At 47.0% G+C, this 25,374-nt stretch overlaps 1 protein-coding gene across 1 annotated transcript in view; it reads left to right on the top strand.

Moving 5' to 3' along the window:
• Positions 1–19,434, top strand: part of WNT3A (Wnt family member 3A) — an 89,872-nt gene extending 70,438 nt beyond the window's left edge. The window contains exons 3-4 of the mRNA XM_068404994.1: positions 15,726–15,991; positions 18,955–19,434. Of these exons, the coding sequence (XP_068261095.1) occupies positions 15,726–15,991; positions 18,955–19,434 (746 nt within the window). The remainder of the gene's footprint in view (positions 1–15,725; positions 15,992–18,954) is intronic.
• Positions 19,435–25,374: the final 5,940 nt, after the last annotated feature.

Raw genomic sequence — 25,374 nt, 5'->3', positions numbered from 1 at the left:
TTTATCAAAGCAAATGTTATAATTTGGCTTAAAATGGGTTAACATAGATGAACCCAGAGAATAAGATTGAAGCTGGAGCACAACCCACAGCACCTGCCTCTTCTTCCCACTTGCTCACAGCCCCCGTCTCTCTTCAGAGAGGCTCCAGTCCTCACCTGGATGTTACTCACATTCTGGGTGCCCATCATTTTCCTTGCCTGGGAGGGCAAAACCCATGTGGAGTTCAGACTGGAAGAGATCATCTCCATAGGAGAGAGCATCTCTGCACACTTCCAGCTCTGCTCGCCACGAGGGCTGACGAGTGTATGGCACGGGGCTGGGCGAGAAAACTGCATCTCTGTAATTAGGTAGGTGGGCGTTATTCGACCTTAAGAAAAGCTGGGCAAAATAAAGTAAGCATAAGATTAATGAAATTAGCTTGTCTTATGAATACAAATGATGACTGGTTGAGAAAGTTGTCTGGAGGTGTTTGGTATCCTTTGCTTCTGCAGTAGGTTTTTTATTTTTGAGGTCAAGTAGCTGTCTCATGCTGCAACAACTGTGCTGCAGTTCTGATTCAGCAGCAGAAGAACTGAGGCTTGGCAACATCTATCCACAATTTTGAAACTGTTTTGCAGTCACCGGTTCATAAATCTGCGTGGCTCAGTGAGGAAGAGAAATCATCATGTCTGAGAGGTGCTTGGTGGGTATTAGAAAACTCAGGCCATTTTCCTAACCTAGGTTGGATGTTCCAGTTGAGGACAGCTCGCTCCCTGAGCTGGGTCCTCGTCGCTGCAGTAAGAGCATGTGCCACTTGTCCACACCACAGGATGAGAACTGCATGTCACCCACTTCACGGGTGTAAGCACAGGCGCGTTGGTGGACAGTTGTCCATGACAAGTAACCCATTCACATTGGCAGGGTAGACATTGTTTGTGTGTGTGAAAGCTTCACTCTTTTAAATCACAAGTAGATACAAGTTATGTCTCTTTTATTGTTGATATTATTATTATCTAACCCCTGTCTACCATTTGACAGTGAAGCTGACGGAAAACTTCCATTTATCTCATTGCTGTGGTCTTACATTCACCAAGAGCTCAAGCTCTTTGTCTTATTCTGGGTGTGACAGATTGCCAGGTAGTCTCCTAGCCAAGTATTCACCTTGCATGTTTTTGCTTGGCTTCCCAAATAAAACTGATGACACATTTTCAGTCCAGCAGAATGGCAGGTTAACTCTTTGTGGTAGCTAAAATGAACCATTATTAAGACGTACATGCAGTAGAGGGTGAGGTCTAGTTTGAAAGCATGGTGATGCAGGTCCTGTTCTTTAATCTTTAAGTACTAGGACTCATTTCTCCATGTCCAGGACCAACACCAGGCTGACCACCTTTCAACAGGCTTGTCTTAGCCATACTGTCAATGCACAATGGTGTATGGATGGATATCTTTATTTTTTTCACTTTTTCTTTTGTGATTATTCTGATTGTGCCTTCCTAGGACTGAAAGATTTAAGGCAATGCCTCTTAGAACATGACTGTTGGTCATCAGGCTTCCTGCAAAGGCTTGGCCATAAAAGATCTACGCATGACAAAGTTCAGGGTCTGTACCCACTTGGCCAGCAGATGTGTTTATGGAGGGAATAGCTATTTCCTTCAGAAAAGGGTGGTGTAGTTCAGTTCTTGGGGTTACTGTTTTGGCTGGGAGAGCCGGTAGATTTCTTTGTTTGCCCACCCTTAGAAGATGCACTCCTTGCTGTAGTATCCTCACATGCAGTCCCTCCGTGATGGACAAGTACAGAACGGAATACAACTTTAGACAAGCGTTCAATATATTTAGCTCCCTTTTCTGCTTGCAGATTATACAGCTATAATCAGAATATCTGTCATCCAAAGCTTGTCTGCTGACTTCTAATTGCCTGTAAATACAGTCTGTGTCCAGGGCTTTGCAAATTTCTTATTCCTCTCTGTCTAAATAGATCTGCAATCCCCATTGCTTTAGCAGCTAACTGAGTCCTCAAGTGCTTGGGATTGGAAAGCAGGAAGATAATGACTGCTCTCCATTTCACAGGTGGGCAACTGGGGCAGAGGCAGGGCAGATGAGCTGTTCGAAAGTCATGCTGTTTAGGACTGAGCCCCTTCTGCCTCAGGAACCATAGATCCAGGTTCATTGAGAGCCGCCCTGAGAGGAAGGACTTGGGGGTGATGGTTGACCAGAAGCTCACCATGAGCCAGCAACGTGAGCTGGCAGCCCAGAAAGCCAACTGTGTCCTGGGCTGCATCCCCAGCAGCGTGGCCAGCAGGGCGAGCGAGGGGATTCTGCCCCTCTACTCCTCTCTTGTGAGACCCCCCCGCAGTGCTGTGTCCAGCTCTGGGGCCACCAACATAAGAAGGACATGGAGCTGTTGGAGTGAGTCCAGAGGAGGCCACGAAGATGATCAGAGGGCTGGAGGACCTCTGCTATGGAGACAGGCTGAGAGAGCTGGGGCTGTTCAGCCTGGAGAAGAGAAGGCTCCGTGGAGACCTTCTAGCATCTTCCAGTACCTGAAGAGGCTACAGGAAATCTGGAGAGGGGCTTTTTACAAGGGCATGGAGTGACAGGATGAGGGGGAACAGTTTTAAACTGAAAGAGGGGAGATTCAGATATGAGGAAGAAATTCTTTGCTGTGAGGGTGGTGAGACCCTGGCCCAGGTTGCCCAGAGAAGCTGTGGCTGCCCCCTCCCTGGCAGTGTTCAAGGCCAGGTTGGATGGGGCTGGGAGCAACCTGGTCTGGTGGAAGGTGTCCCTGCCCATGGCAGGGGGATTGGAACTAGATGATCTTTAAGGTCCCTTCCAACCCAAACCATTCTATGATTCTATGATCCAGCCTCCAAACCATGCCTCCTCTCACGAGCTATTTATAAAAAGTGGCTTTTGTGCTTTGGGAGCTGCATAAAACTCTTCTGCCTCCCCAACGGGGTGCAACTGAAACCCACAGAAAAAAAAAAAAGAGATTGCCAAAGCCTGCTGCAGGGGGGTGAGCAGTTCCCTGCGGTTCTCCCAGCACCCAAACCCCCCTCCCTTCTCCAAATTGAACCTGTAAAGCAAAAACTTCTGCAAGCTGAAAAATTGCTTAATTGCCTCAAATTGATTCCATGGTTTTATTAAGATATTTGCCCAGCTCTATTATGGTTAATTATTTGTATTACAGTAGACTCTGAGGCCCCAAGCAGAGATCAGGGCCCCATTGTGCTAAATAGTGTACAAGCACATAATAACAAAATCCCTCCTTGCCCCAGATAGCTTATAATTACGTGGAGAACTGCAGTGGAAACATACCACAGCTCGTGTGAACACCTTTTAGGAGAGGCTAAAGGACTCTGAAAGCTAAAAGGGTCCCTTGTAAGAGCCTGGGCTGCTTTCATTGTGTATGGTCCTTGCAGCCCCGCTCTTCTTGCTGGGAAAAAAATCGAGGGAGAATATTGACATGCAACCAAGAGGAACCCCCTACCTGGCCCAAGGCTTCGTGATGGAGAGGGGGGGCGGAGATAGAGAAGAGGAAAGAGAAGTGGGGAAAACAAAACAGGTTGCCGTGCTGCCTTCCCCTTCACCTTTCGTTTGTGCTCGGAAGGTCGGCTGCGGGAGGTTCATGAGGGAGCTTGTTTCCCCGGGGATTTCCAGCCTCATTTTGCAGACACAAAGTGTTCCTCTGTTTAGGTAAACGTTACGATGAGCACCCAGCTTTCAGCTATCCTTGAGGAGACCCCGCACCCACTGCCGCTGCCTTCCTCCGCTTCCCAGACCGGGTGAGGAAGAGGAGCAAAAATACAAAAGGGGAACCCAATGCTTCTCCTTCCTCCTCCTCCCACCCCATTCCACAGCCAAATCTCTGCGGCTGCATCTTGCCCGTGCATGGGAGATCTTGCTTGTGGAGGTGTCAGCACTGGGGGAGCCTTCCCACACCTGCAAGGGAGTGGGGGGAGTTTTGAGACCTCGAAGCCTTGCTGGAGGTGATGCTCGGGGCTGGGAGAGTGGCAGGTTTTGGGCGAGGGACCAGTTGCAGATTCAGCTGAAGGTCTTGCTTGTACCCTGGGTGCTGCTGAGCTCTGGGTGCCCCTCTGAGGATGCTCAAGAGGTGCCTCGCAGAGACACAGCGCATCTCTGCATCGCCCACCTCTTTCTTGTGCTTTTCCCTGCATCGCAACCCAGGGTTGAGAGGACACGCAAGGCAGCAAACTGTAGCCCAAAACCAGGGGAAAATCCAATTGTTTCCAAACATTAAACTCCGGCCCCAAGTGGGGCAGGAACCTCCGGAGATAACGCGGTGTCTGCATGTGTGTGTGTGTCTGTGTGTAAAACGGCCTTGCAGAAACCCCCCAGCTTTAGCAGGGCTTTGAAAAAGATCTGGGTGGTGATTCAAAATCCAGGTTATGACCTGTGACCTTTGGATGAGAAATTGTTGCCATTTAGGATGTGTTAGGAGGTCCATCCTTTTCATCAAATGCGTGTTTCTTCTTGCTGCGGGAGGCAATCACACCGGTATATCATTAACTCGCAGAAAAGGAGGCTGTAAAAGAAGTTGATGGGGGACCTTAGCCCACACCCTGCTGGGGTCTGCTCAGAGCACAATATCCCAGCGACCATGAGATTAAGCTAAAGAGAAAAGTGAAAATGCTTTTCACGATTCACACGCCCTTTAGATTGTTTTATTAAACCATTTGAATAGGGATTTCCCTTTCGGCCGACAACGGGGCCTGGCCAATGCATAGTTCTAGGTTGCTATGACTTAGTTGGTGCTGGCTAATCACAAGTGAGGGCAAATTTCATATAAAATATCTCGGGCCATTGTCAACCTAATGCAGCGTGACAGTGCCAGCACAAAGGGGGATTCATTCACCCCAGCAGGTAATAAGGACGATTTGCCATACCAACCAGGCAGTCTCAAGGGGGGCTGTCAAATACGATCAGAGCAGCGAAATGGAGCCTCGCATTCCATTCTCAGGTGGGCGAAGGCGATCCTTTTGTTCGACCATGTTGCTTCTGATAACAGAATACAATTATAATTTTTTTTCTTCCCCGTATCCTATTGATCAGCGGGGCTGTTCTGCATAGCGGTCTTTGGGGCTTGCCTCTTTCTCTTGCCTTTTTTTTTTTTTCGAGGCCAAAGGGGACCCCAATGATCTTTTAACCTGGAATGTACCCCTGAGAATTTCACCCCAGTCCTTCCCCACTCCTTTTCCACCTTCCCCTTTCATTAAGGACTCCGTCCTGCCGCAATGAGCACGCTGTATCTCTGCTAATAACCCCCAATTGGCGCACAGCTTCCTTTTGTCTAGGGCCTCCCAGGGACATTGGGTGGTTGGGGAGATGAGGGGTCGGGGTAATTTGGGGCAGTTCGAAGGGCCAAGAGGACCACGCTGTTTCAGGACTCGAGACGGCGATGAAATATTCAGAAGGCAACATTTATGGGACGGTGGGAGTGGGGGGACCAGACGCCGAGTGTTTCACACACGACCAAGCCAACAGAAAGACAGATAAAACGTGCTTGCATTAAGCAGGGTAGGTAGGGAGACATACATGGTAATGATTAGATCGACAGAGAGATAGGGCGATAGAGGGAGAGATAGAGGGATGTTTGCTTTGCAGGTATCAGGCTTGCGTTGCTGATACCAGACTGTCCTGCTGATTTGCCTATCTTGGGGGTCTGGTTACCTGTGATCACCTGGGGTTATTTTGACAGTAGCTAATTAGCGAGAGCATTCCAGCCCTCCACCCACCCTCTGCTCACGAGGGCTCGGAGGGTGGCAGGGAGCACCAGCCCCACTCCCAGCGCCGTGCACGAGGCTCCCGGGCTGCTCCAGCGTCTGACAATCTGGCTCTACCTGTTTCGGGTAGAACCCAAAAGGTTTGCAAGCGCGAGCACCGCACTGGAGGTTGCAGCTCTGTTATGGTGGGTGCAACGATAACCATAAGCAACCAGCAGGAAAAAAGTTTAAAAAAAAAAAAAAGAAAAAGAAAAAACCCACCGTTCAGATGCTTTAGGAGAATTTGGCCTTCAGGATTTTGCAAACTCTGTTAATCCAACCTCCCTCAATCCAACATTCCCTCTTATCTGTATCGCCTTCATGTTCCCTGGCAGGAATTGCCCATTTAATAATTTCCCTCCGATGATCTGAATCACAGCTAATCTGATCAAATGTCTTTTTAGGGCCTTTCATCTTCCCAGGGATGTGTTGACACTAGCATGCTGGTTCAGAGGAAACAAGAACTCAATCAGAACTTCGTTCAAAACACAGATGGGACCCAAACCTAACCTTTCCTTTAAGATATGCAAAAGTGTGGTTAGCTTCTTGTTATTATGCTTTGCATTTGCATAAGTCTTTGCATTTTGGGGCCTGATTTTTAAAAGGATAAAAAAGCCAAACAAACCCCAGAGCTGGATTTTGATGAGAAACAGTGCAGAATCAGCTGGGCATGGAGTTGGCATGTCTCTCTGAGAAGAAGGGCATAGGCTGTGGTGTCACACAGAGCCCAGAGTGACATCACTTGCTGCAGTGTGGGTGCTCCAAAGCTGCATTTCTCCCACCGCTGCATCTGCTCTTGGAGCTGCCCCCACCCCATTTCAGGGTTAGACCTGAAAGCCATGATCACCTGCAGCACCCAAGTACTGGTGTTTTTGCAAAGGGGGCTATCCCAGACTTGCAGATAAACCCACTTGGGAAATGCTGCTAAAGACTAGGGGACCTGAGACAAGCTCACGCACCAGACAACAGCAGCAGGTGTTTGGGTTTCACTGGTGTATGTCTCCAAATCATTCATACCAGTCTGTAAGTCTACATTGAGACTGTAGTCTTAGAAACGGATCTTTGGGGAATGGACTTAGTGATCCTTCTGCATCCAAGGGATCTCAGGCAATCATTTAGGCTCTGCTCTTGTCCAAAGGATCCCATGCAATCATGCTCTTCTGGACAAGATTTATGGGGGTTTATATAGCTCTGGACGCATCTTCTCTGTGCAAAGCAGAGATGCTCTGGAAAGTCCTGAAGCTACTGTCAAGATCTGCAATGGCTATAAGCCCAGATGAGGTGCTGATAAGAAGGTATCCATGTCCACACAGCTCAGCACAGAGGCAGATTGAGGTACTGATTTTCTCTGATGGAAGGCTCTAAGGAAAAAGAGTGATCCAAGTATAAGCATGACTTCTAGGGTATCACAGAATCACAGCCTGGTTGGGGTTGGAAAGGACCTGTGGAGATCATCTAGTCCAACCCCCTGCCAAAGCAGGTTCCCCTACAGCACATTGCACAGGGTCATGTCCAGGCGGGTTTGAATATCTCCAGAGAAGGAGACTCCCCACCCTCCCTGGGCAGCCTGTTCCAGTGCTCTGGCACCCTCAAAGTAAAGAAGTTTTTCCTCATGTTCAGATGGAACTTCCCATGTTTCAGTTTGTGACCATTGCCCCTTGTCCTGTCGCTGGGCACCACTGAGAAAAGTTTAACCCCATCCTCTTGACACCCACCCCTAAGGTATTTGTAAGTATATGTACAGGGTAATAAGGCATCATGCAGTACTGGGTAAGGAGAAAAGTTGTCCCTTTTGCCCATCTCCTCTGTAATGCTGGAGGCTGAGAGGATGCTCAAAGCTCAGGCTGTAGGGTGTGAGTTGAGCTTTCTGTCTCTGTCCTGTATGGACAGTATGCCAGATGTGGCCTGGGGTGGCAATCAATAGCCATTTGAATGAATCCATGAGTGTTTCTTTATGTGCCATGATAGATGAATTTTGTCCATTTTTGCAAACAGGGAAACTGAGGCAGAGCGGCACAGTTACTTGTGCCCAGAGAGCGACTTTGTTCATCATTTGTAGCCCACTGAGTGAGGTAGTCACCAGCCTCTGATCTTCCTGAGCCTCCAAAGCCTTCTCAGAGTAACAGCAAGTACTTCACAGCAAGACTGGTACTGCTGTGACTGAGCAGAAAATCAGGGCCAGGGCACTTGGCTATTCACCCTCCCACCAGGAAGCCTGACTTGTCCCATCCTTTTATAGTCATTGTGTTGAGCACATCCGAGGCCACAGCTTGCTCCTCTCCACCTTCCCGAATGGGTAGAAGATGCATCTTTGAAAGCAAAGAGCAAGTGTGGTACAAAGATCCCCTTTTGGGTAAGGGGGTCATTGAGAAGCATTCGGTGCCAGGCCAGAAGATGCTGTTGCAGGAGGCCAACATGTTGAGGATGGTGAGGATGGGTCAGGGGAAACATGAACACTGGAAAGAGGGGCCTCCTCAGGAGAGGAGATGAAGGAAGCTTGAGGCTGAGCCAGCCAGCTTGTGTAAAACCCTTTCAGTTGTTCTATCTGAGATAGGATCCTCTATTGCTACAATCGAGAGGAATGTGGTGAAACTGAAGCTCACCCGCCTCTGAGGCCACGAGAGCCAATATTTTGTTTCCAACGTTCCCAGTATTTTCCCCACAAGCAACGTCAAGCTCGCAGCAGCCGTGACACCTTTGTGATCCTCCTCTACGATGGGAACAACGCTTGTTCCCCTCCAGCGCTTGGGCACTGTCTCTGCAGCGTGGATGGATCTGTCAGCCGGTGTGTGCCAAGGGGTTCCCTGTTCTCCGTCTTCACCTGGTGCTGTGCCAATATTTAATCGTTCTGATTGGCAAACGATTTGCTGCTTTGTGATCATAAAAAAATAAAAACCCTTTTAACATTCTTTTTCCCCACCTTCCCTCCTCCTTTCCCTGGGGAGAAATATGTCCTGTGCTCTGATACATGACCCTTCACTTCTTTCCTCATCAGGCTTTACCACGGGCATTGGTCTAGTGTGATGATCATCGTAAGATGGGGGACATTATCTCCATGTCCTGAACCCTTGGTTCTTGGCTCTGAGGCATCTGCTGGTTGGCAAGTTTAGCACAGAGGCCAGCAGGGCTGAGGGGACTTATATCTTCTCCTTGTATGTGGGACAAGCAAGGCTGCATTGCTGCAGGTGGTCCTTGCCCATCCTCCACCCAGATTTCAAGGCCAGCAGGCAATGCTGTCTATGCTAGTACAAGCCAATAGTGAACTCTGCGTATGTTTTTGCAGCTCCTGTGAGCTCTGATTTCACTTCTGCTCTTCAGAAGGTAGCTGTGCCTGCAAGGCTGTCAGTGTGAGCCTGAAGAAACCCACCTACCCTGGGGGGTCACCATCTACTTAGCATCTGATAAGGCTTTGGCTCAAGGTAGCTCTGAGAGGTACCTTCAGATCTGAGGCCTTCCTTCAGCCTTGGCTTCAGTGTAGTTGCAAATGAGGAGCAGACACTGACTTTTACACCGTCAGTACTTTAGCTCTTGCATCCACGGTGAGGAGCATTTGGTATTAATCTTTTCTTGCACCCTTCTTTCCCATCCAAAGTGGTGCAACATGGCCTTTCATTCAAGCCCTTCTGGTTTAGCTTTCACGATGGAGGAGTTTACAGGTGATCCTCCCCACAAGAGAACGGTACAGCTCTCTTCCCATATCTAGATAAGGTGGCTCTCTTGATGGGTTCAAGGAGGAAACCACAGTGTGCTGACAGCAGCTGGGTAGTCCTCTTTACACTACAGTCAAAACCAGAATTCACCTCGCCTTGAGTCAAAGACTGGGCTTCCAAAACTCTCAAAGCTCCCTTCACAAATTCCTCACCATCTTCCTCCAGTGGATAACATCTTCCTCCTCTGCAATCCCCATGATGTCTGACCTTCAAGAAGGACCCCAGCCACAGTAATCAGGGGGAAACTAGGCTGTTAGGACAGGTCCCCAATGTAAGAGGCAGAGTTGTGCTGGCTCCAAATACCAGAAGCACTAGTCTGCCCCCAGTTTTATTTCCAGTTTCTTGGTGCTTGGGGTTTATTTAGATTTTTTTTTTTTAATCCAGAGTCAATGTAGTGTCAACTGCTGTGCAAATCCTAGCATGAGAGCTGTGGGTTTGTATCCCCTCAGGCCAAGGAGGGAATTGAAACCCTTTCTCACACTCCCTGGGTACATGCCCTACCAGACAAATGTTGGAAAGACTTTACACCTTCTACCCTTCAGAGATGGGTGTCTGGGTGTCTGAAATAGCTGACACAACAGGTAGCTTTCTCCTGTCTTTTAGCTTTGAAAACAAAGCTGAGAGAAAACAGCATGTCTCCTCCCTGCAGTCCTGCTAAGCAGATATGATATTTTCTCCATTTTACCCCACTTGTTAAGTGACTCTTCCAAGAGTCCTCAAGAAGTCTGTGGTGTCAGAAGTTCAAGGCTTGCAGTCACACCACTGCAGTGTCTTTCCTAGTGTGGAGTCGGGAGTAGGATCCTCCGTTCAAGAGTAGTTCATGCTAAGGATGGCTGGGAGGAGTGGCTAAGATGTGGGAACTCTTTCCTTCACTATCATATGTCCCCCGGAGCAATCTGGGACAATTCTATTATTTTCTATGTTGTTTATACATTACCCAGACAAAAAAGGCATTAAGTCAGTGCTTCACTCCAAGGGCTATGTTTCATAAATGATGGTGAATAGGTCCTGGGAAGTAAAGGGTTGTTGGCATAGGAGATTTGTCTCCACAGATCAGAGTCAGTAGCTGTCCTGGACACATCAAGGTTCCCTTTGCAAAGAAGCTTCCACACCTTCAGGAGGACCATCTAGAAAAGTGAGATGCTGAGTGGAAAACCCTTAGAGAGGGTCCATCTCTCCTGCCTGGCTAATCTCCACCTGCTGAGGTCTACTTCCTTCCTCACCCAGAACCACCTCAAGCAAGACATTTTCCTCCCTTCCTTTCTCCCTTCCTTCTTCTCTCTCTTTCTTTCTTTCTTTCTTTTTTAGACTGCATAGACTTCACTGCTTTCTTTTAAAGAGAAGTCAGTGGAAACAGCAGTGCCCCCCTTCTAAAATACCACCTAGCTCTTCCAGCTGTGGTCCAGGACACGGGACTTGCAACTTCATTTCCCAACACATCTGAAGTTGAGTTGCGTTGCTCTGTCGCAGGAACTTGCTGTTACCACCAGGCAACTGTGCAGAGAGGAAAGGAAGATTCAGAGTGTCAAGACTGGGGCAACAAGGCTCAGTACTATGGCACAAAGGTGGTAAAAAGGGACTGTAGCTTTTTAAGACTGAAATAAACCATTATGTTCATCCTTCTACGTCACTGTAGTCCTTCCTCCCTCATATCTGGGATATCTGCCTGACCTGGGGTTAATCATTTAGTCATTCAAAGAAAGATTCAGGGAAAATAAGTCACTGTCTGGGCAGAAGAACGCATGAGAGCAGGTTTCATATATTAGACAGTCGAGATATTTATATGATTATTCATTTGCCTTCCTCATCTCACAACTTGATGATCCTCTGTTCGGCTCCACCACCTTCTGCTCACGATTTTGAAGACATCACTGAATTTAGCATTGCAGGGGCCCGAGGAGATAAGCAGGATTGTCCTCAGGGGTATGGATAAGGAAGCAGAAGCACAGACTGACTAAAGGATTTGCCCAAAGTCACGTAAAAAAGCCCTGCGAAAGCATGAAATCAAATCTTAGGTCACCTCATCCTCAGGCCTCTGAATTCTCATGCTGATACTGCCCAGCCATGTGTTTTTGCATCCCAAGATGTTTCTGCTGCTGAGGCAGAGTGGTCAGAGGTGTTCTGCACGCAACATTCAGGCTCTCAGCTTCACAGACTGGGCTCCTTAGGAAACTATCATCTCCAGAAGTGGCCAGTGACTTGGAGAGCTCTGCATGAAGGGGCAGCTACAAAACATCCCTAAAGGCCCTCTGTAAGTCTCAGCACCTTTTTCACTAACAGCCAACCCCCACAAAAGAGTCCACCGTGGGGTACCTTGGGGCACCAGCCATCCAAGTCTCTAAGCCCTGCAGGGAAACTCGGGAGCAGGCAGGAATTAAACAAGCTGAAGCCAGAGCTTTGGTGACCTTGTGCTGCACTGAAAACAAAGTGGTTAAAATGCTCTTAAGTCAACATGCCCATGAGATATTAGTCCCTATTAACCTTCTCTTGCCAGATGACTTTCCAGAAGCTCTCTTCAAGTCATAATGAGCTGCTTGTCTCCTGCTACCAGAACCACCCAGAGAGGCATGAGGCGACCTGACAAATATACTGCACTTTCCTGTTATCTTTGCTAAGTCTCTTGCATTTTTATATGGCACCTTAATAACCCCTCATTTCCATTACAAGTGCATGCTTTCCTTCTGCTTATCTATATCTCTATACACTCCTTCTCCATTCCTGCAGCCACACCGCCTCCGGCTACAACCTGGGGAGCTCTTCAGAGCTCAGCAGGGTCAGGTCTGCTTAGTGGTCGGAGGACAGTCCTATACCTCAGGAGGTGGCAGGACATGATTCACGCGATGGCGCTCTTCCATCTGCGTCAATATTGAACTCGGTGCCTTAAGTTAGGGGTAGGAGATGTAAACCCAGTGCCCTAATTTCATGGAGTCATTAAGACATGGGCTGCAACTTTCTCAAGAGACAAACTCCTAACCTCAGTGCCCGGGGCCAGATTTCAGCTGCTTTGCTCTGCCTGCCTACATTCCCCAGGTAGTTGCGATCAGATACAATGCTATTTGCTTCCTGTTGTGTGCTGTTAAGTGGTGGCTGCACTCCACCCCAGGGGTGGCTGCATTTCAAAAGCAAAGGAGTGATTACTGCGTATACAGGCTGTAAAAAGGCATTGGGCTCTTTCGGGGAAGAGGAGAGCTGAGTATAATCGGTGCTTCTTAAGGTAAATCCTATCAATACCCTCCTGGAGCTGGAGGGTTTCACTGAGGACTAGCAACAGTGGAGAGTTTAGGTGATGGACAGGGATTTAGGCAGATTTGGATACCTACAACCCAATCTGTGCTCCTGTAACTCCTTGTTCGGCTGCAACCAAGTCCTGGAAAACGCAGAAATTCTGCAGACTGCATTGTCTGAAGCTCCCTGGGTTTTGGTGAGCTCTGCACCTGCACACACAGAGAAACACTTCTGTTCTGAGCTAATGGCTCCTGCTGAAGCCTGGGTGGGATCCACGACTGTGGATTCCTAAGCCAAGGCCACCCCTCTCATACCCACACAGGAGAAGATTTTCTGCACAAACATCATGGCTGTAGATGCTCTCTTTTCAGTCCCAGGATGGCAATGCACAGGGGCTCTCCATGGCATTTGCAAACATCAGTTCAGCACCTACAGCACATTCCCAAGTAGCCAAAGGCCTGGATCATCAGGTCTCTCCTTCTGAGCAGAGGAAGGCGTGATTCCCAGATCCCAAGTAATGAGAGATAACCTACCCAAGCAACGTGCTTTAGCCACCACAGCTGTCGGGTAGAAGCGGGGAGGAGAAGAGTTATCATTTTCTTCTCCTGTCCATGGCATAGAAGCATATCAAAAGGTTTCAAGATTAGTTAGGCCACAATGGGAAGGGTGGAAGGTGTGTCAGCTGTTCTCTGGTCAGGTACTATACCCTCTGCCTCCCTATCAGAGGGTAATGGCATTCATCTCACCAGCTTATCTGACTGGCTTCTGCAAGAAGCCTTTGCCTTTTACAGATCCCAGGGCTAGTCATCAATGTCCTTAGAGACACCATACCAAGCTCCCCACCTCTAAGATTTGGTTTCTGCATCGCACCTGGGCTTAGGCAAGTGCAAGATGCCAAGTCCCCATTCCTGTTAGAACTGGACTCATCTGCTAATGCTCAAAAGGTGAGTTTTCACACAGCTCAGGAACTGCATGGTCACCATTTGCAGGAAGCTGGGATCCTCCGGGCTGGGTAGATGCTGACCCAGGGTTTTTCAAAATCACATTGTGGAACTGAGGGTTCCTGCATTTTCCTTTCTCGGTTCTAGCCCTCGGTGACTTACTAACTCCACGATGTGCATTGACAACATGTTCCAGGACATTGCTCATACCTTTGGCTTGTAAGTTCATGCACATTATTTGATTTACATATTGTTGTATTTGGTAGTGTTCCCAAAGCAAAGTGGTGCTGCACAAGTTCTTGCTTAAGCCTTCAATCCGTCCGGGACTGCTCTGCAAGCATGCAGTTTTGATTTCTGCCCGAGAACGTGCTGGCTTTTTGGCTTGGCATATTAAACTCTCCTCGTGTCAGTAAAGCCTGGAAGCATCTAGAAGGTAAAGATTAAGCCAAAATGCCCAGGGAAAGCTCAGATCAGCAAAATATGGTGCAGAGAAGGTTTGAGTGGTTTTGAGTAGGCACCTCATCAGCTGATGCAAAGCTCAGTAGAAGCTGGTGAAGCTGCATCAACTGAAAACCTGACCTTCTGCCTTTACGGATCCATTCATATCTCAACACTGTCCTAGCCTAATCATCTAAAAGGTGTCAGAGACAACGTGCTTTCTTGGCTAGCTGGTCTATAGGCACTAGCTGAGCTCTTGTGGGGAATGGTATAGGAAGTTAAGGGAGGCCAGCTGTCAGAATCATTGTGTCTTTTTAGAATCACAGAATCACACAGAACCACAGAATCAACCAGGTTGGAAGAGACATCTGGGATCATCGAGTCCAACCATTGCCCTGACACCACCGTGTCAACTAGACCATGGCACTAAGTGCCATGTCCATTCTTTTCTTAAACCCCTCCAGAGATGGTGACTCCACCACCTCCCTGAATTGCCTCAGGGTGTTGAGAATAGCCCTGTTCATGATAAAAATGCCATTTTGCTGAAGCCAAAAAGCATTGCAGTGGTGTTTTCTGAGGTGTGGTGTTGAACTCCAGGGTCATTTCTAGTGAGTGAAGAAACACAATGAGACCAAAACTGGGGGGGGGAGGGAGGAGTGGGGATAAAAACTGATATTTTGGTATATTCCCCATTTGCAAAGCAGTTTGCAATTTTTGGTTTTCATTTTGGCACAGTGTAGAAAAAGCACTGGCATCCAGGAAAGCCAGGCTAAGGCTGAGCTGCCCTTCCCCACCCAGCTCCAGCTAGGATGAAAGGCTACAAAGGAAGGTCTCCACAGACACTAAGGTTTCTCAATTCCTAACCATGAAATCTTTTGACCGATCCCACCCACCATCCTGAGGCAATAGGCAGAAAGGAAAGCTCGTTTCCAGTCCCCTTGTCAGGGGCCTTAATTAGGCAAATGAGCAAAACTTTGGATAGATGCAAGGTGCCGTATATTGAACACCATCTCTAAGTGAACTAGACAGCCTAGGAAAAAGAAGGTGGCCTCAGGAAGGAGGGTGGGGGATGTTTAGTTTAAATAGTGAGGACTGGGGAGTATCTGGCCATTCTGGCATTTTCCTACCTTCTAGCCACCAGCAGCTCTCCCAGTCAAGGAGGAGGAGGTGCTTTACCTGGTGCTGGTCCCACCACTAAGGGTGGAGCTGTCATTAAATGTAGACATGCATTTTCCATGTCATGGGAACGTAGCCCAAATTCTGTGCATCTGACGCCAAGACTGCAGCTCAGAGTATGGCTACATGGTGCATTGCCTGCAAAATACCACGTAGTATACTCTACACGGCTTCTGAAACTCAGGTTTGCACTGCTATTTGTTTTGCCATGGCCCCATCGTAAGACCTTAAGATGACCTTAGTCTAAACTTCTTGGCTGACCTCAGTGGGCTTGAATCAAGCCTGGTCCTGTCTACACAGGAGCTTATTTCCTAATATAAGAAAATGTCTTTGGAGTAGGTCCAAGCCGGACCACAGGGAAGAGGAGAGTTTCCTGGCCTTCTGCCATGCCCTCAAGAGAAGGTGTTCACAGGGCTGATCATAGCTAAGCGTGGTCCCTTCACTGGCTACTATTCATTGATTTCTCTCTTTCACAGCTACCAGGGAATCAGCCTTTGTCCATGCCATTGCGTCTGCTGGAGTGGCTTTCGCCGTGACCAGATCCTGCGCTGAGGGCTCGGCCACCATCTGCGGCTGTGACACCCGCCACAAGGGCTCTCCTGGGGAAGGCTGGAAATGGGGAGGCTGCAGTGAGGACGTGGAGTTTGGGAGCATGGTGTCTCGGGAGTTTGCAGACGCCCGAGAGAACAGACCAGATGCTCGGTCAGCCATGAACAGGCACAACAATGAAGCTGGAAGGACCGTAAGGACATTTAGTTTCACCTTTCTCGATCTCCCTTTAATCTTTTCTTACTTGCCACAATGAACAGTGGGAGGGAACTGAGGGGGAATAACCAAACCTAAATCTGGGCTGTTTTACCTCATGAAATAATGATACCTGCCCTATGAAAGTTCTTGGCAGGGAGATGACCTATGAGAGCTATAAGTAAATTTACCCACCCAGATGTAAATGTCTACCTTGGAGTCAGTGTTCCAGATGTCTTTACAGAGAATGCATCAAGACAGACAGGTCTAGGATGGGATGTCATCCCAGCTTGAAGGATTCATTTGAAATAGCTCAGTTAATGATGCCCTAACTGTGCCTGTCCACCTCGACTGGCTGTAGGAAGAAGGTACAGCCAGAGATGTCTGTACTGTAGACATCTGAAGATAAGAGAGATGGACCAGGGTTTATGGGGAGGATTCAGCTGCTTAAGTAAATGCATTTTAGTATAAACTGAGATATCCTGAATATCAAGCCTGTCCTTGGGCTCCTACTGGGAAAGACTGTGTGTCTCCTCCAGGTCCTCTGCGATCTTGGGACTGATGCCTTAGACACCCCTGAAGCTCACAAATGGCATTAGATGCATGTGTTTAGGCAACTGAATCCTAGTTTGAGTGCAACTGTCCATTCCCCTGGGATCACCACTCTGCTCTGTAGGCTTGAGGGTGGGGAAGAGCAGGAGATCATTTCCCACCACCCTTCTTCTCAACACTTCCATTTCCCAGGGAATATTTAAATAAAACAATAGGGAATGTGACTCTGGTGCCTCCTGATTAAACTTGGACCACACCCCAAAGCCAGCTAATGTGTTTTCACTTCAAACAGTCATAGAGCAAAATGTATAAGGGAACTGAAAGCACAAAGTCTTGTCCTTTTCACAGTGACTGCCTTGTACACAGTCAATCTTTTCCATAAGGTGGAACAATCCCAGTAAGAGGACATTCTCTCTTTCGTCTCAAGAATAGCCTGTAAATGCCAGAGGAACGTAATCTATGGGAAACAATTTATGAAATTCAATCACAAAGCTCCTGCTAATGGAGACCATGCTGCAGCTCCTCTGAGATAACAGCATTTTTTTTTCACATAATAAACTTGAGATAGTTTATCGTTCAGTGGAAGAAAGATACTTCACTGTAATCAAAAGAGATTAATATGGTCTTGTTCCTTCAGGAGCAGGCCTTACACATGCTTAGGAAGACATATGGCTGTGCAGTGAGCTATAGCAAAGCCACCACAGTTGCACTGTACTAGGAAACAGCTGTCCTCAGGCAGGTTAGAACTTCAGTGTGAGCTCCTCAGGTGGACACCATCAACCCCAGTGGAATTATCCCACCTCACACCACAGGAGAGCTGGTCTGAAATAGGAAATACAACCCTTCAAAATGAAATAATACCAGAAACAAAAATTGTCCGCAATGAAGATGACCACAAGCAATAACGTGGTTTCCTTCATCACTGGCCCAAATTGTTCCAGGTACGCCAAGGTATCATACATTGCTGGTGGCAGTTGCTGGGATAGATAATGAGATAAAGACTGTGGAGAAGCTGGGTAGAGTGGAAAGAAGGGATTTGCCTTAAAGTGAGAATCCTTGGAAAAACTGAGCTTTGAGAAAACATCCCTGTGATCACAGACCTGCAGAGGATTTTTTTCTTGTAATCTTGTTACTTGACATTGAGTTATTTTGGGACATTTTACAGGTGTGAAAGATTAGAGAGCAGATGTCACACCATTATCTAAAATCCTACTGGTTTATAAAGAACTAGTGTTTTCCATTCTCACCATGCCAGCACTCATGGGGTAGCTCTTCCATGCCTCCATGCTCAAGTGTTTCCAGCTAAACCTGAGCCATAGGCAACGTTTAATATTAGTTCCCATATGAACTCAAACCCTACCACCAGGCCAGAAGCTTTGATTAAGTTCAGCATGATTATACGAACCAAACATTTTGTGGTTCTCTCTCATCGCTAATTACAACCTCCTTTGCGGCGGGTGATACTCCGTAAATAACACAGGAAAGCACCTGGTGAACACCAAGGTGCTGATTCATGGCAAATCTTTTGGACTCAGGCTGGCACTAGTCTGTTCACGTACCCGGAAATTTGCTGATCAGTCTGAAAATGCAGATTATCAAGTAAGTTGCATAAGGCTGTCTCCCACCTCAGAATACTGGAGGGCAACACCTCTAGAAACCTTTAGACTAATTTCATAAGATGTGAAAGCGAATAGCAAACTTCTGGGATCAATAATCACCTTCCCATTTATTCCAGGACAGTGTTTTATGTTGAAGTCTAAGCCTTTCAAAATTAGAAGTTGGGCTGCTGCTTTTTTCTTTGAAATGGTTTTAGAAAAATTGTAAGTCTGGCTTAAAAACAAAAATACATTATTTTTCAGGTTTCTGAACATAGACACAAGCAAGGCTAGAATCTTATTTGCTTAATGAAAACATACATAAAAGATGGAATTCTGGACTAGATCATTAGGACATTTCATATTTCTTTAATTTCCAATGGAATGGCTGTATATTTCATTTATGAAAACATTGTTTTAGAAGATTTCTGTGTTCTTCGCTTCTCTGCTTAGATGTGTCTGAATTGGGTCCCTGGGTGACAGGAGTGCAATATTCACCCATGAACATTGATAAGACAGAAGTTGGTATGTACAGAAATCACTTCAGCCCTTAGTGAAAGCACTTGATAGATGCTTAAAGTTGGGGTGGGAATCAGAGATAGTCACTGAAAGCAATAAAGCTGCAGAGGTTTTATTGCCTCAGGCAGGGCATTGGCTGGAGGATAAGGTGATTTTTGTCCACAAGTGTGTAAATATACCTATGAAAACACTGCCATTCTTTAGGAAATCCTAGCTAAATAGCAGAATGCAGCATGTGTTTTGATTACAGGCTAATGTCTTCCTTCTTCTTTGCCTTTCCTCTCCTCTTTTTCAGTCTATTATTGAACTCATGCATCTTAAATGCAAATGTCACGGCCTCTCAGGCAGTTGCGAAGTGAAGACCTGCTGGTGGTCTCAGCCAGACTTCAGGGTCATCGGTGACTACCTCAAGGACAAGTACGATAGCGCTTCTGAAATGGTGGTGGAAAAACATCGAGAATCCCGTGGCTGGGTTGAGACCCTGAGGCCCAAATATAACTTCTTCAAGGCTCCAACTGAGAAGGACCTGGTTTATTATGAGAACTCACCAAACTTTTGTGAGCCCAACCCTGAGACAGGTTCCTTTGGGACCCGTGACAGGATCTGTAATGTCACTTCCCACGGGATTGATGGTTGCGACCTTTTGTGCTGCGGCCGCGGGCACAACACGAGGACTGAGAAACGTAAAGAGAAGTGTCATTGTATCTTCCACTGGTGCTGCTATGTCCGCTGCCAGGAGTGCATACGAGTCTACGATGTCCACACGTGCAAATAAAGCAGGCAAAACCCTTCACTGGGCTCCAAGTGGAGAAATGGATTCGAGCCTACTTCCTCTGAGGTTGCAGACATGAGAGAAGTCTACTTTTTGATATTAAAAGAATAAAAACTTTTAAAAAGGCTAAAACTGGTTGGATAGAATAGGTCTAATGACTTCTGGGCTATCCTGAGGTACCTCTGGCAGTCACACAAGTTACACCCCAAGGATGCCTCCTGTAGGAGACAGCGGTTTTTCAACCAGCCAACAACACAGAGCTGGAAAGAAGAGCATCAGCAAAAGCATGGATTTGCTCTGCTCTCACCTGAAGTGACTCGTGTGATTAAGTGTCCTTTGAAAGACTTGCATCTTCCTAAGTAACTCCTTTTCTCTCAGCCAGGCAGAGGCTGTGTTGGACAGCAGCACTAAGATTTCTGAGATCTATCTACATTCCCAAATGGCCAGACTCTGTGTATAATATGAGCGACAACAACAGCAGCAAAAGAAATAAAAGCAGATAATGATTTAAAAAAAAATTCAAATCTTCCTTTGCTTTTGCCCTGGAACCAGAGAAGTCTACAAATATATAATAGAGCTGCAGAGCAGGCAGGCTCTTTGCACGAACTTTTTAGCATAGTAGCTTCTGCCAGTGTTGACACAAGATGCAGTGACACCTGTAGAGAGGGAGGGAGGGAGAAGGAGAGGGACAGAAAGAGAGAGAACTGCTGATGGTTTCCTGCAAACGCCCTGTTGGCACACTGTGGTGTACATGGCACGGAAAACTTCAGTGCCTGATACGTGAAGTGAAGAGGACTCAGTGTGTGCATTGAGAAGGAGACAGTCCCGTGAAGGGAGATGTTGCTCCAGCTGTGACCCGGTACGTAGCTCAGCCAACGAGCCTTCCTTGGGAACATATGGTGCAGAGCAAGTCTCCTGGGGGTGGACACACACTGCTGGGTGTAGGACATCCAGCTCCTCAGCATCCCAGCTTGTTCCCGTAGAGGAGGAAAGGGAAAGTGTTTACTCCTCCCACCTTGTTAGAGAACGCCGTCACCAACAGTGGAAAGTGCACTTAGTCCATCCGCTCTCTGCACCTCATGCAGGCTTCCCCCGGGCACTTAGCAAAAGCCTTAGACCACAAGTCTGTTGGGAACATGACTCTGAAGGACTGCTTGTCACCCGCTAATCTACATGATGGTGAACCAAACCATCACCACCACCCTCCACAAGCTGGAACTGTTTCAGACTCGAGCCAAATTTTGTTCCACACCTAATTTCTACCACCATTCCTATCTCTAAAAGTGGCACAGATTAAAATGCACAAAACCTAGACTCTGAACCAGCCCAGATTTTGGGCAAGTTTGGACACAGAGCCAGATCCCACCTTTGCAGTGCTGGCCCATCTCTGCTGCTCACCTCTGACTCCCCATCTTTGCATGCTGCTCTACTGATTTCAGATCAGGATTGCCAGTTTACAGAAAAAGCTCTCACCTCCTCCATGGGCATCAGGGCTTCCTTCAGCCACATGGGTATCATCAGGCGTGAATCTCAGCCCATCACATTGGCATTTACAACACCGTAACTCTGCTTGAGTTATTCCTGGTCGATACTGGCATAAATGAGTGGTGAATCAAGCATGGAGTTGTAGCCTATTTAGCCTCAGATGCACTTGTCCTGTGTCCTCTTTGCCTTACCCATACCTTTGGGTTCCTATCTTGGGAAAAGGACAATGGATTGGCATTTTTTTCTTCCTCTTCAGTACAGGAAGGGAAATGGGGAATGATCTAACTCCCAGTGACCCATAAGAGTCTTTTCATGGCAATGTAATCATGGCTGTTGGCTAGTTCACACCTGGATGTCTATGGAGAGAAATCAGAGTGCTCTTCTCTCCCTACATGTCAGCTTATTCCCAGGAACCAAAGGAGGGAGTATGCAGAAGAGGCAGGGAACAAACAGAGCTTAAACCCATCAGAGAGAAAACAGGAGGAAATTATGCCTCCAAGGGTTGACTCTGAGTCATGGCGTCTCCTGGGACTACTCCTAAGCTGGTGCAGTTTATGCATCACCCATTTGTCTCAGGGCTGTGCCCAAGGGCACAAGCAAACTTTGCTTATTGATGGAGGCCCTCCTATCAAGGCTCTGCAAAAAAAGCTGCACTGCAATGAGAGCAGAGACTTAGAAGGGAGAGAAGGAGAAAAGAAGAGATCAAGAGAGACAACTAAAAAAAATGGGGAGAAAACTGATCAATCATATCTGTACCTGTAAACATTGCACCCAATGGATGACCACACACCAACTGGTAGAAAACAATAGCTCACTAAAAACTGAGAGGACGATGGACCAATTAATGGACACATGATTGATTTTTGTAATACAGTCTCGGAGAAAAGGAAAATCTGATATTATGGCAAATAGAGAAGGAAGCCACTGCAGGGGGAAATTGCCACGATAACCAATATTCAAACACAAGCTGTCAAGAAAGAAAACACAGAAGAAAACCACATATGTAGTGGAAGACATTGATGAATTGAAAAAGATGGGACAAGGGAAGATACGTCTGATTTACTTAATATGATGCAGTGTTACCAGCCACAGCAAGAGATGTTAGACACATCCCACCAGGTACTTCTGTCAGTGAATGGTGCCTTGACAGTGAAGATGCAAATCATTGCAGGTCCCTGCATGAATTGACCGCGGTCCCTGTCAATTCATTGACTTCAGTAGGGTCACACCCACAACTAATTTTACCCTAATATTTTTAAGCAAAGTGGTTTCAAACTCCTTCTTTTATACCATATCAGTGAAGAAATGGGTTGAAGGATTCGGCTTCTGTGCATGTGAGCTGGACTCTGACCCCAGCCCATCCACAGCATGCTGACATCCACCGTTTCTGCTTTTGCACCAGAATCAAGCCCAACATCACTAGCAGGTGAAGCTCTTTGGGAAGCATGGGGGAAAAAAAACCCAAACTAGGCACTTGCTGAGCAATTGCTTCTTAAGGTGAACAAACTGATTTTGGCTGCAGCAGTGGAATTTATTTCATCTGGTCATGTCATCTAGTCTAAGCTATTTATCTAGTTTTCTGCTAGGATCAATGGCAAGAAACAAGCAAGTCCAGAAGGTGATTCATTATAGCTTAGGACGGTATCTAAGCTGTGTTTGGTAAATTGCCCTCTGGGTGTACCTCTGTCTTTCCTCTGACTTTAGCTGATGAGCTCATACTAGATGATGAACTCTTAGATGGGTACAGTCTGATGATGTAAAGTCCACCATGAGTCAAGGAGGTGAAGCTACAATCTGATCATCAGCTGAGATGGGCTGGAAGTTGACTCCTTCATTCAAATCTGGGGTCAGGCTTGAAACAGCTCAGTGATTGGGGACTTCCACCCCATTCAAGGGATTTTTATGGAAGCCTGTGATTACTTGTTGAGTTTTATTATGTAATTAGTCATCCATCATGATGATATAGTGTAAGGGGTTGAGCAGCTGCTACTAAAGCCAATGCAAAATGCCTGCGTGAATTCTGTTAATCACCCCAAGTGCATCTGAGGGTCCTAGTCCTGGGTCTGACTCTTCCCACTCATGAAGAGGTGAGAGAGCCTGCTAGGGGCCTGGGAGCATGCTGGGTGCACATGATAGGCCTGTGTCAGACCCCATGGCTTTGGAGAAGAAACTTGGGCCATCTCTCCCTAATATGCATGAATTCAGGAAGTGTCTTTGGAAAACTAAGATCCCACTCCATTGTCTACACTAAATGTCTCAAGTCACAATTGCCAGTGTACTGGTATGAAAGGTTGAGTCAATGATGAGTGAGGTGTCATCCCTCCCTATACATCATCATGTCTACACTGGGCCTCATTTAGGAGATGGTCTAAGTACAACCCAGAGCCGCCTTCTACCCCAGGTTCTCTCATTCTGTGAAAACAGAAGGGCCTTCCTTATGGAGGGGACTTTGGGTTTCACTCAATAATAGAAGCATCTGGTGACATTTTAGGTGTCCTACAATATCTTATTGGGATCCAGCTGTTGCTTCAATGACATAGGACTCCTACAAGTCTTAAACCTGGGCAGATATGTCAGAGACTGTAAGGTGTCCAAAATGACGCAAGATGCCTGTGTGTAGACAGTTGAATTGTGTGCTTGTCTGGAAATGTTTTTCTGCCAAAACTTCCCCTCCAGCTCAGCTGAGCTGGGTACTGCACCAATCTATATTCAAAAGGAGAAGAAAATTCATTTCCTACAAATGGAAGCTGGTCAACTCAGCCTCCATGATCCATGGTGCCCTTCCCTTCAGCCTTCACTTCTGATGAGGTTTGTCCTCAGGCAGATGGTTTGTATCAGGGATGTGTCTGGCAGTACCAGGGAAAAGGGAGAAGATATCATCCAGCCAAGTAATACAGATGTAAAAAATAAAAATAAAAAAGGATCATAATTCCATCCTTTTACGTGCTGCTATCCAACCTTTCCTTTAGCTGAACAGATGGGTTTGACGGGCCCCATCAGTTCCACATCCAACCTCATTAAAGACAGTGGAGTTACCTGTGAGGGGTGAATTTGGCCTCATCTCTTTTCTTTCTATGAAAGAAATGGAAAGTTTAGGAGTTTTTTTCTTTTTTGGTTTAGTTTTAGAATTTTCAGGCTTCTCTTCCCCAGAGAAAAGGAAAATATGGGGAAGGAAATGCACGATACCTTCTGTTACTTGACCCCTGATGTATCTCTTTTGTCTAAGTGTCATGCTCAGCACCGACAGTCTTCTCCAAAACATTTTGAAGTCTCCAGAATCGTTTCCGCTCCTTATGAGGGGTTTCATGTGCAGAACTAAAGCAGTCAGGATTTAATCTTGGGAGGGTACTGCGGAGACAACACCACCACAAAATGCAATACGGTACAGAAATCTCCGAGTCAGCATCAACCACATCAGCCCTGCAGAAAGAAGTGCTGTAGTCTTAGCTGAGCATTGCAGGATTTCTGTATTAACAAACCTCAGAGAGTAATTTTTTCTGCCACTCAATCTAAAATATTTTTGGTGTTTTCAGTGCATTCAGATACATTGCCACAGAGAGGTCCATGGACACATTCATCATGTGTGTTCGTATGCTTGTCATGCCCCCATCCTTAAATTCAAATACAGGAGAAACACTATGAGCTTTGGGTCACCTTTTTAGATTCAAAAAGAGGTTTCAGGGCTAAAAACCTGAGGTTTGATGTTCTTGGGGATATTCAGGGTTACAGCATGAGCACTCTGCAGGAGCTAGGAGTTCTGAATCCAGTCCTAGGTTCTACACTATGGAAATTACTCCAGGCTTCCCTTGATGCCTTAATGATATTGCTTTGGGAAGACAAAACAGGGCCATGAAAAGGCACCAAATCAAACTGCCCTGCAGACACCAACCATTGCACCTGGTTAAATAGGCTGCTCATAGGAAAATGAGTCCTGACTCTTCCAGAGACCTGCTCCAGAGCTGAGGCTGCCGAGAAGGCAACGCTCTGCCATCAGTGCCGTAGCGAGCAAGTGGGATGTTCGCTCAGACCTGTCAGTCGTGTGCCCAAGCAGCTGTTTGGATAAGAAGCTGTAGAGAGAGCGTTAGACAATGGGAGAGAAGGTGGACTGGGCGGGAGGAGATCCCATCTCTTCTTCATAGCTATATGTGTCCTATATTCTACCTCCCTCCAAGCTAAATCTTGGCTGTTATAGCAGAGAGTTCTTAGCATGAGAGAATCTCTTTTCTAGATTTCTCCTCTCTCACTGGGCAGCACAGTGGGATCTGGCTTGCTTTTTGCTGAATTGGTTTCTGCATGGCTTAGCCCCCCCCACACGCATGTTTCTTGCCCTCTTTTGTGTGCTCCAAAAAAAGCTACTGATCTGCAGCTCATCACTACTCAGCAAGGGGACAGGACCCTCCTGCCTCAGGCCTCCGTTAACTGCTGCGGGATGCAGATACTTCCATTTGGTGGGAAACA

This window comes from Nyctibius grandis, chromosome 7, assembly GCF_013368605.1.
Source record: "Nyctibius grandis isolate bNycGra1 chromosome 7, bNycGra1.pri, whole genome shotgun sequence".
Classification (NCBI taxonomy): Eukaryota; Metazoa; Chordata; class Aves; order Nyctibiiformes; family Nyctibiidae; genus Nyctibius; species Nyctibius grandis.
This window is presented reverse-complemented; position numbering and strand designations above follow the sequence as displayed.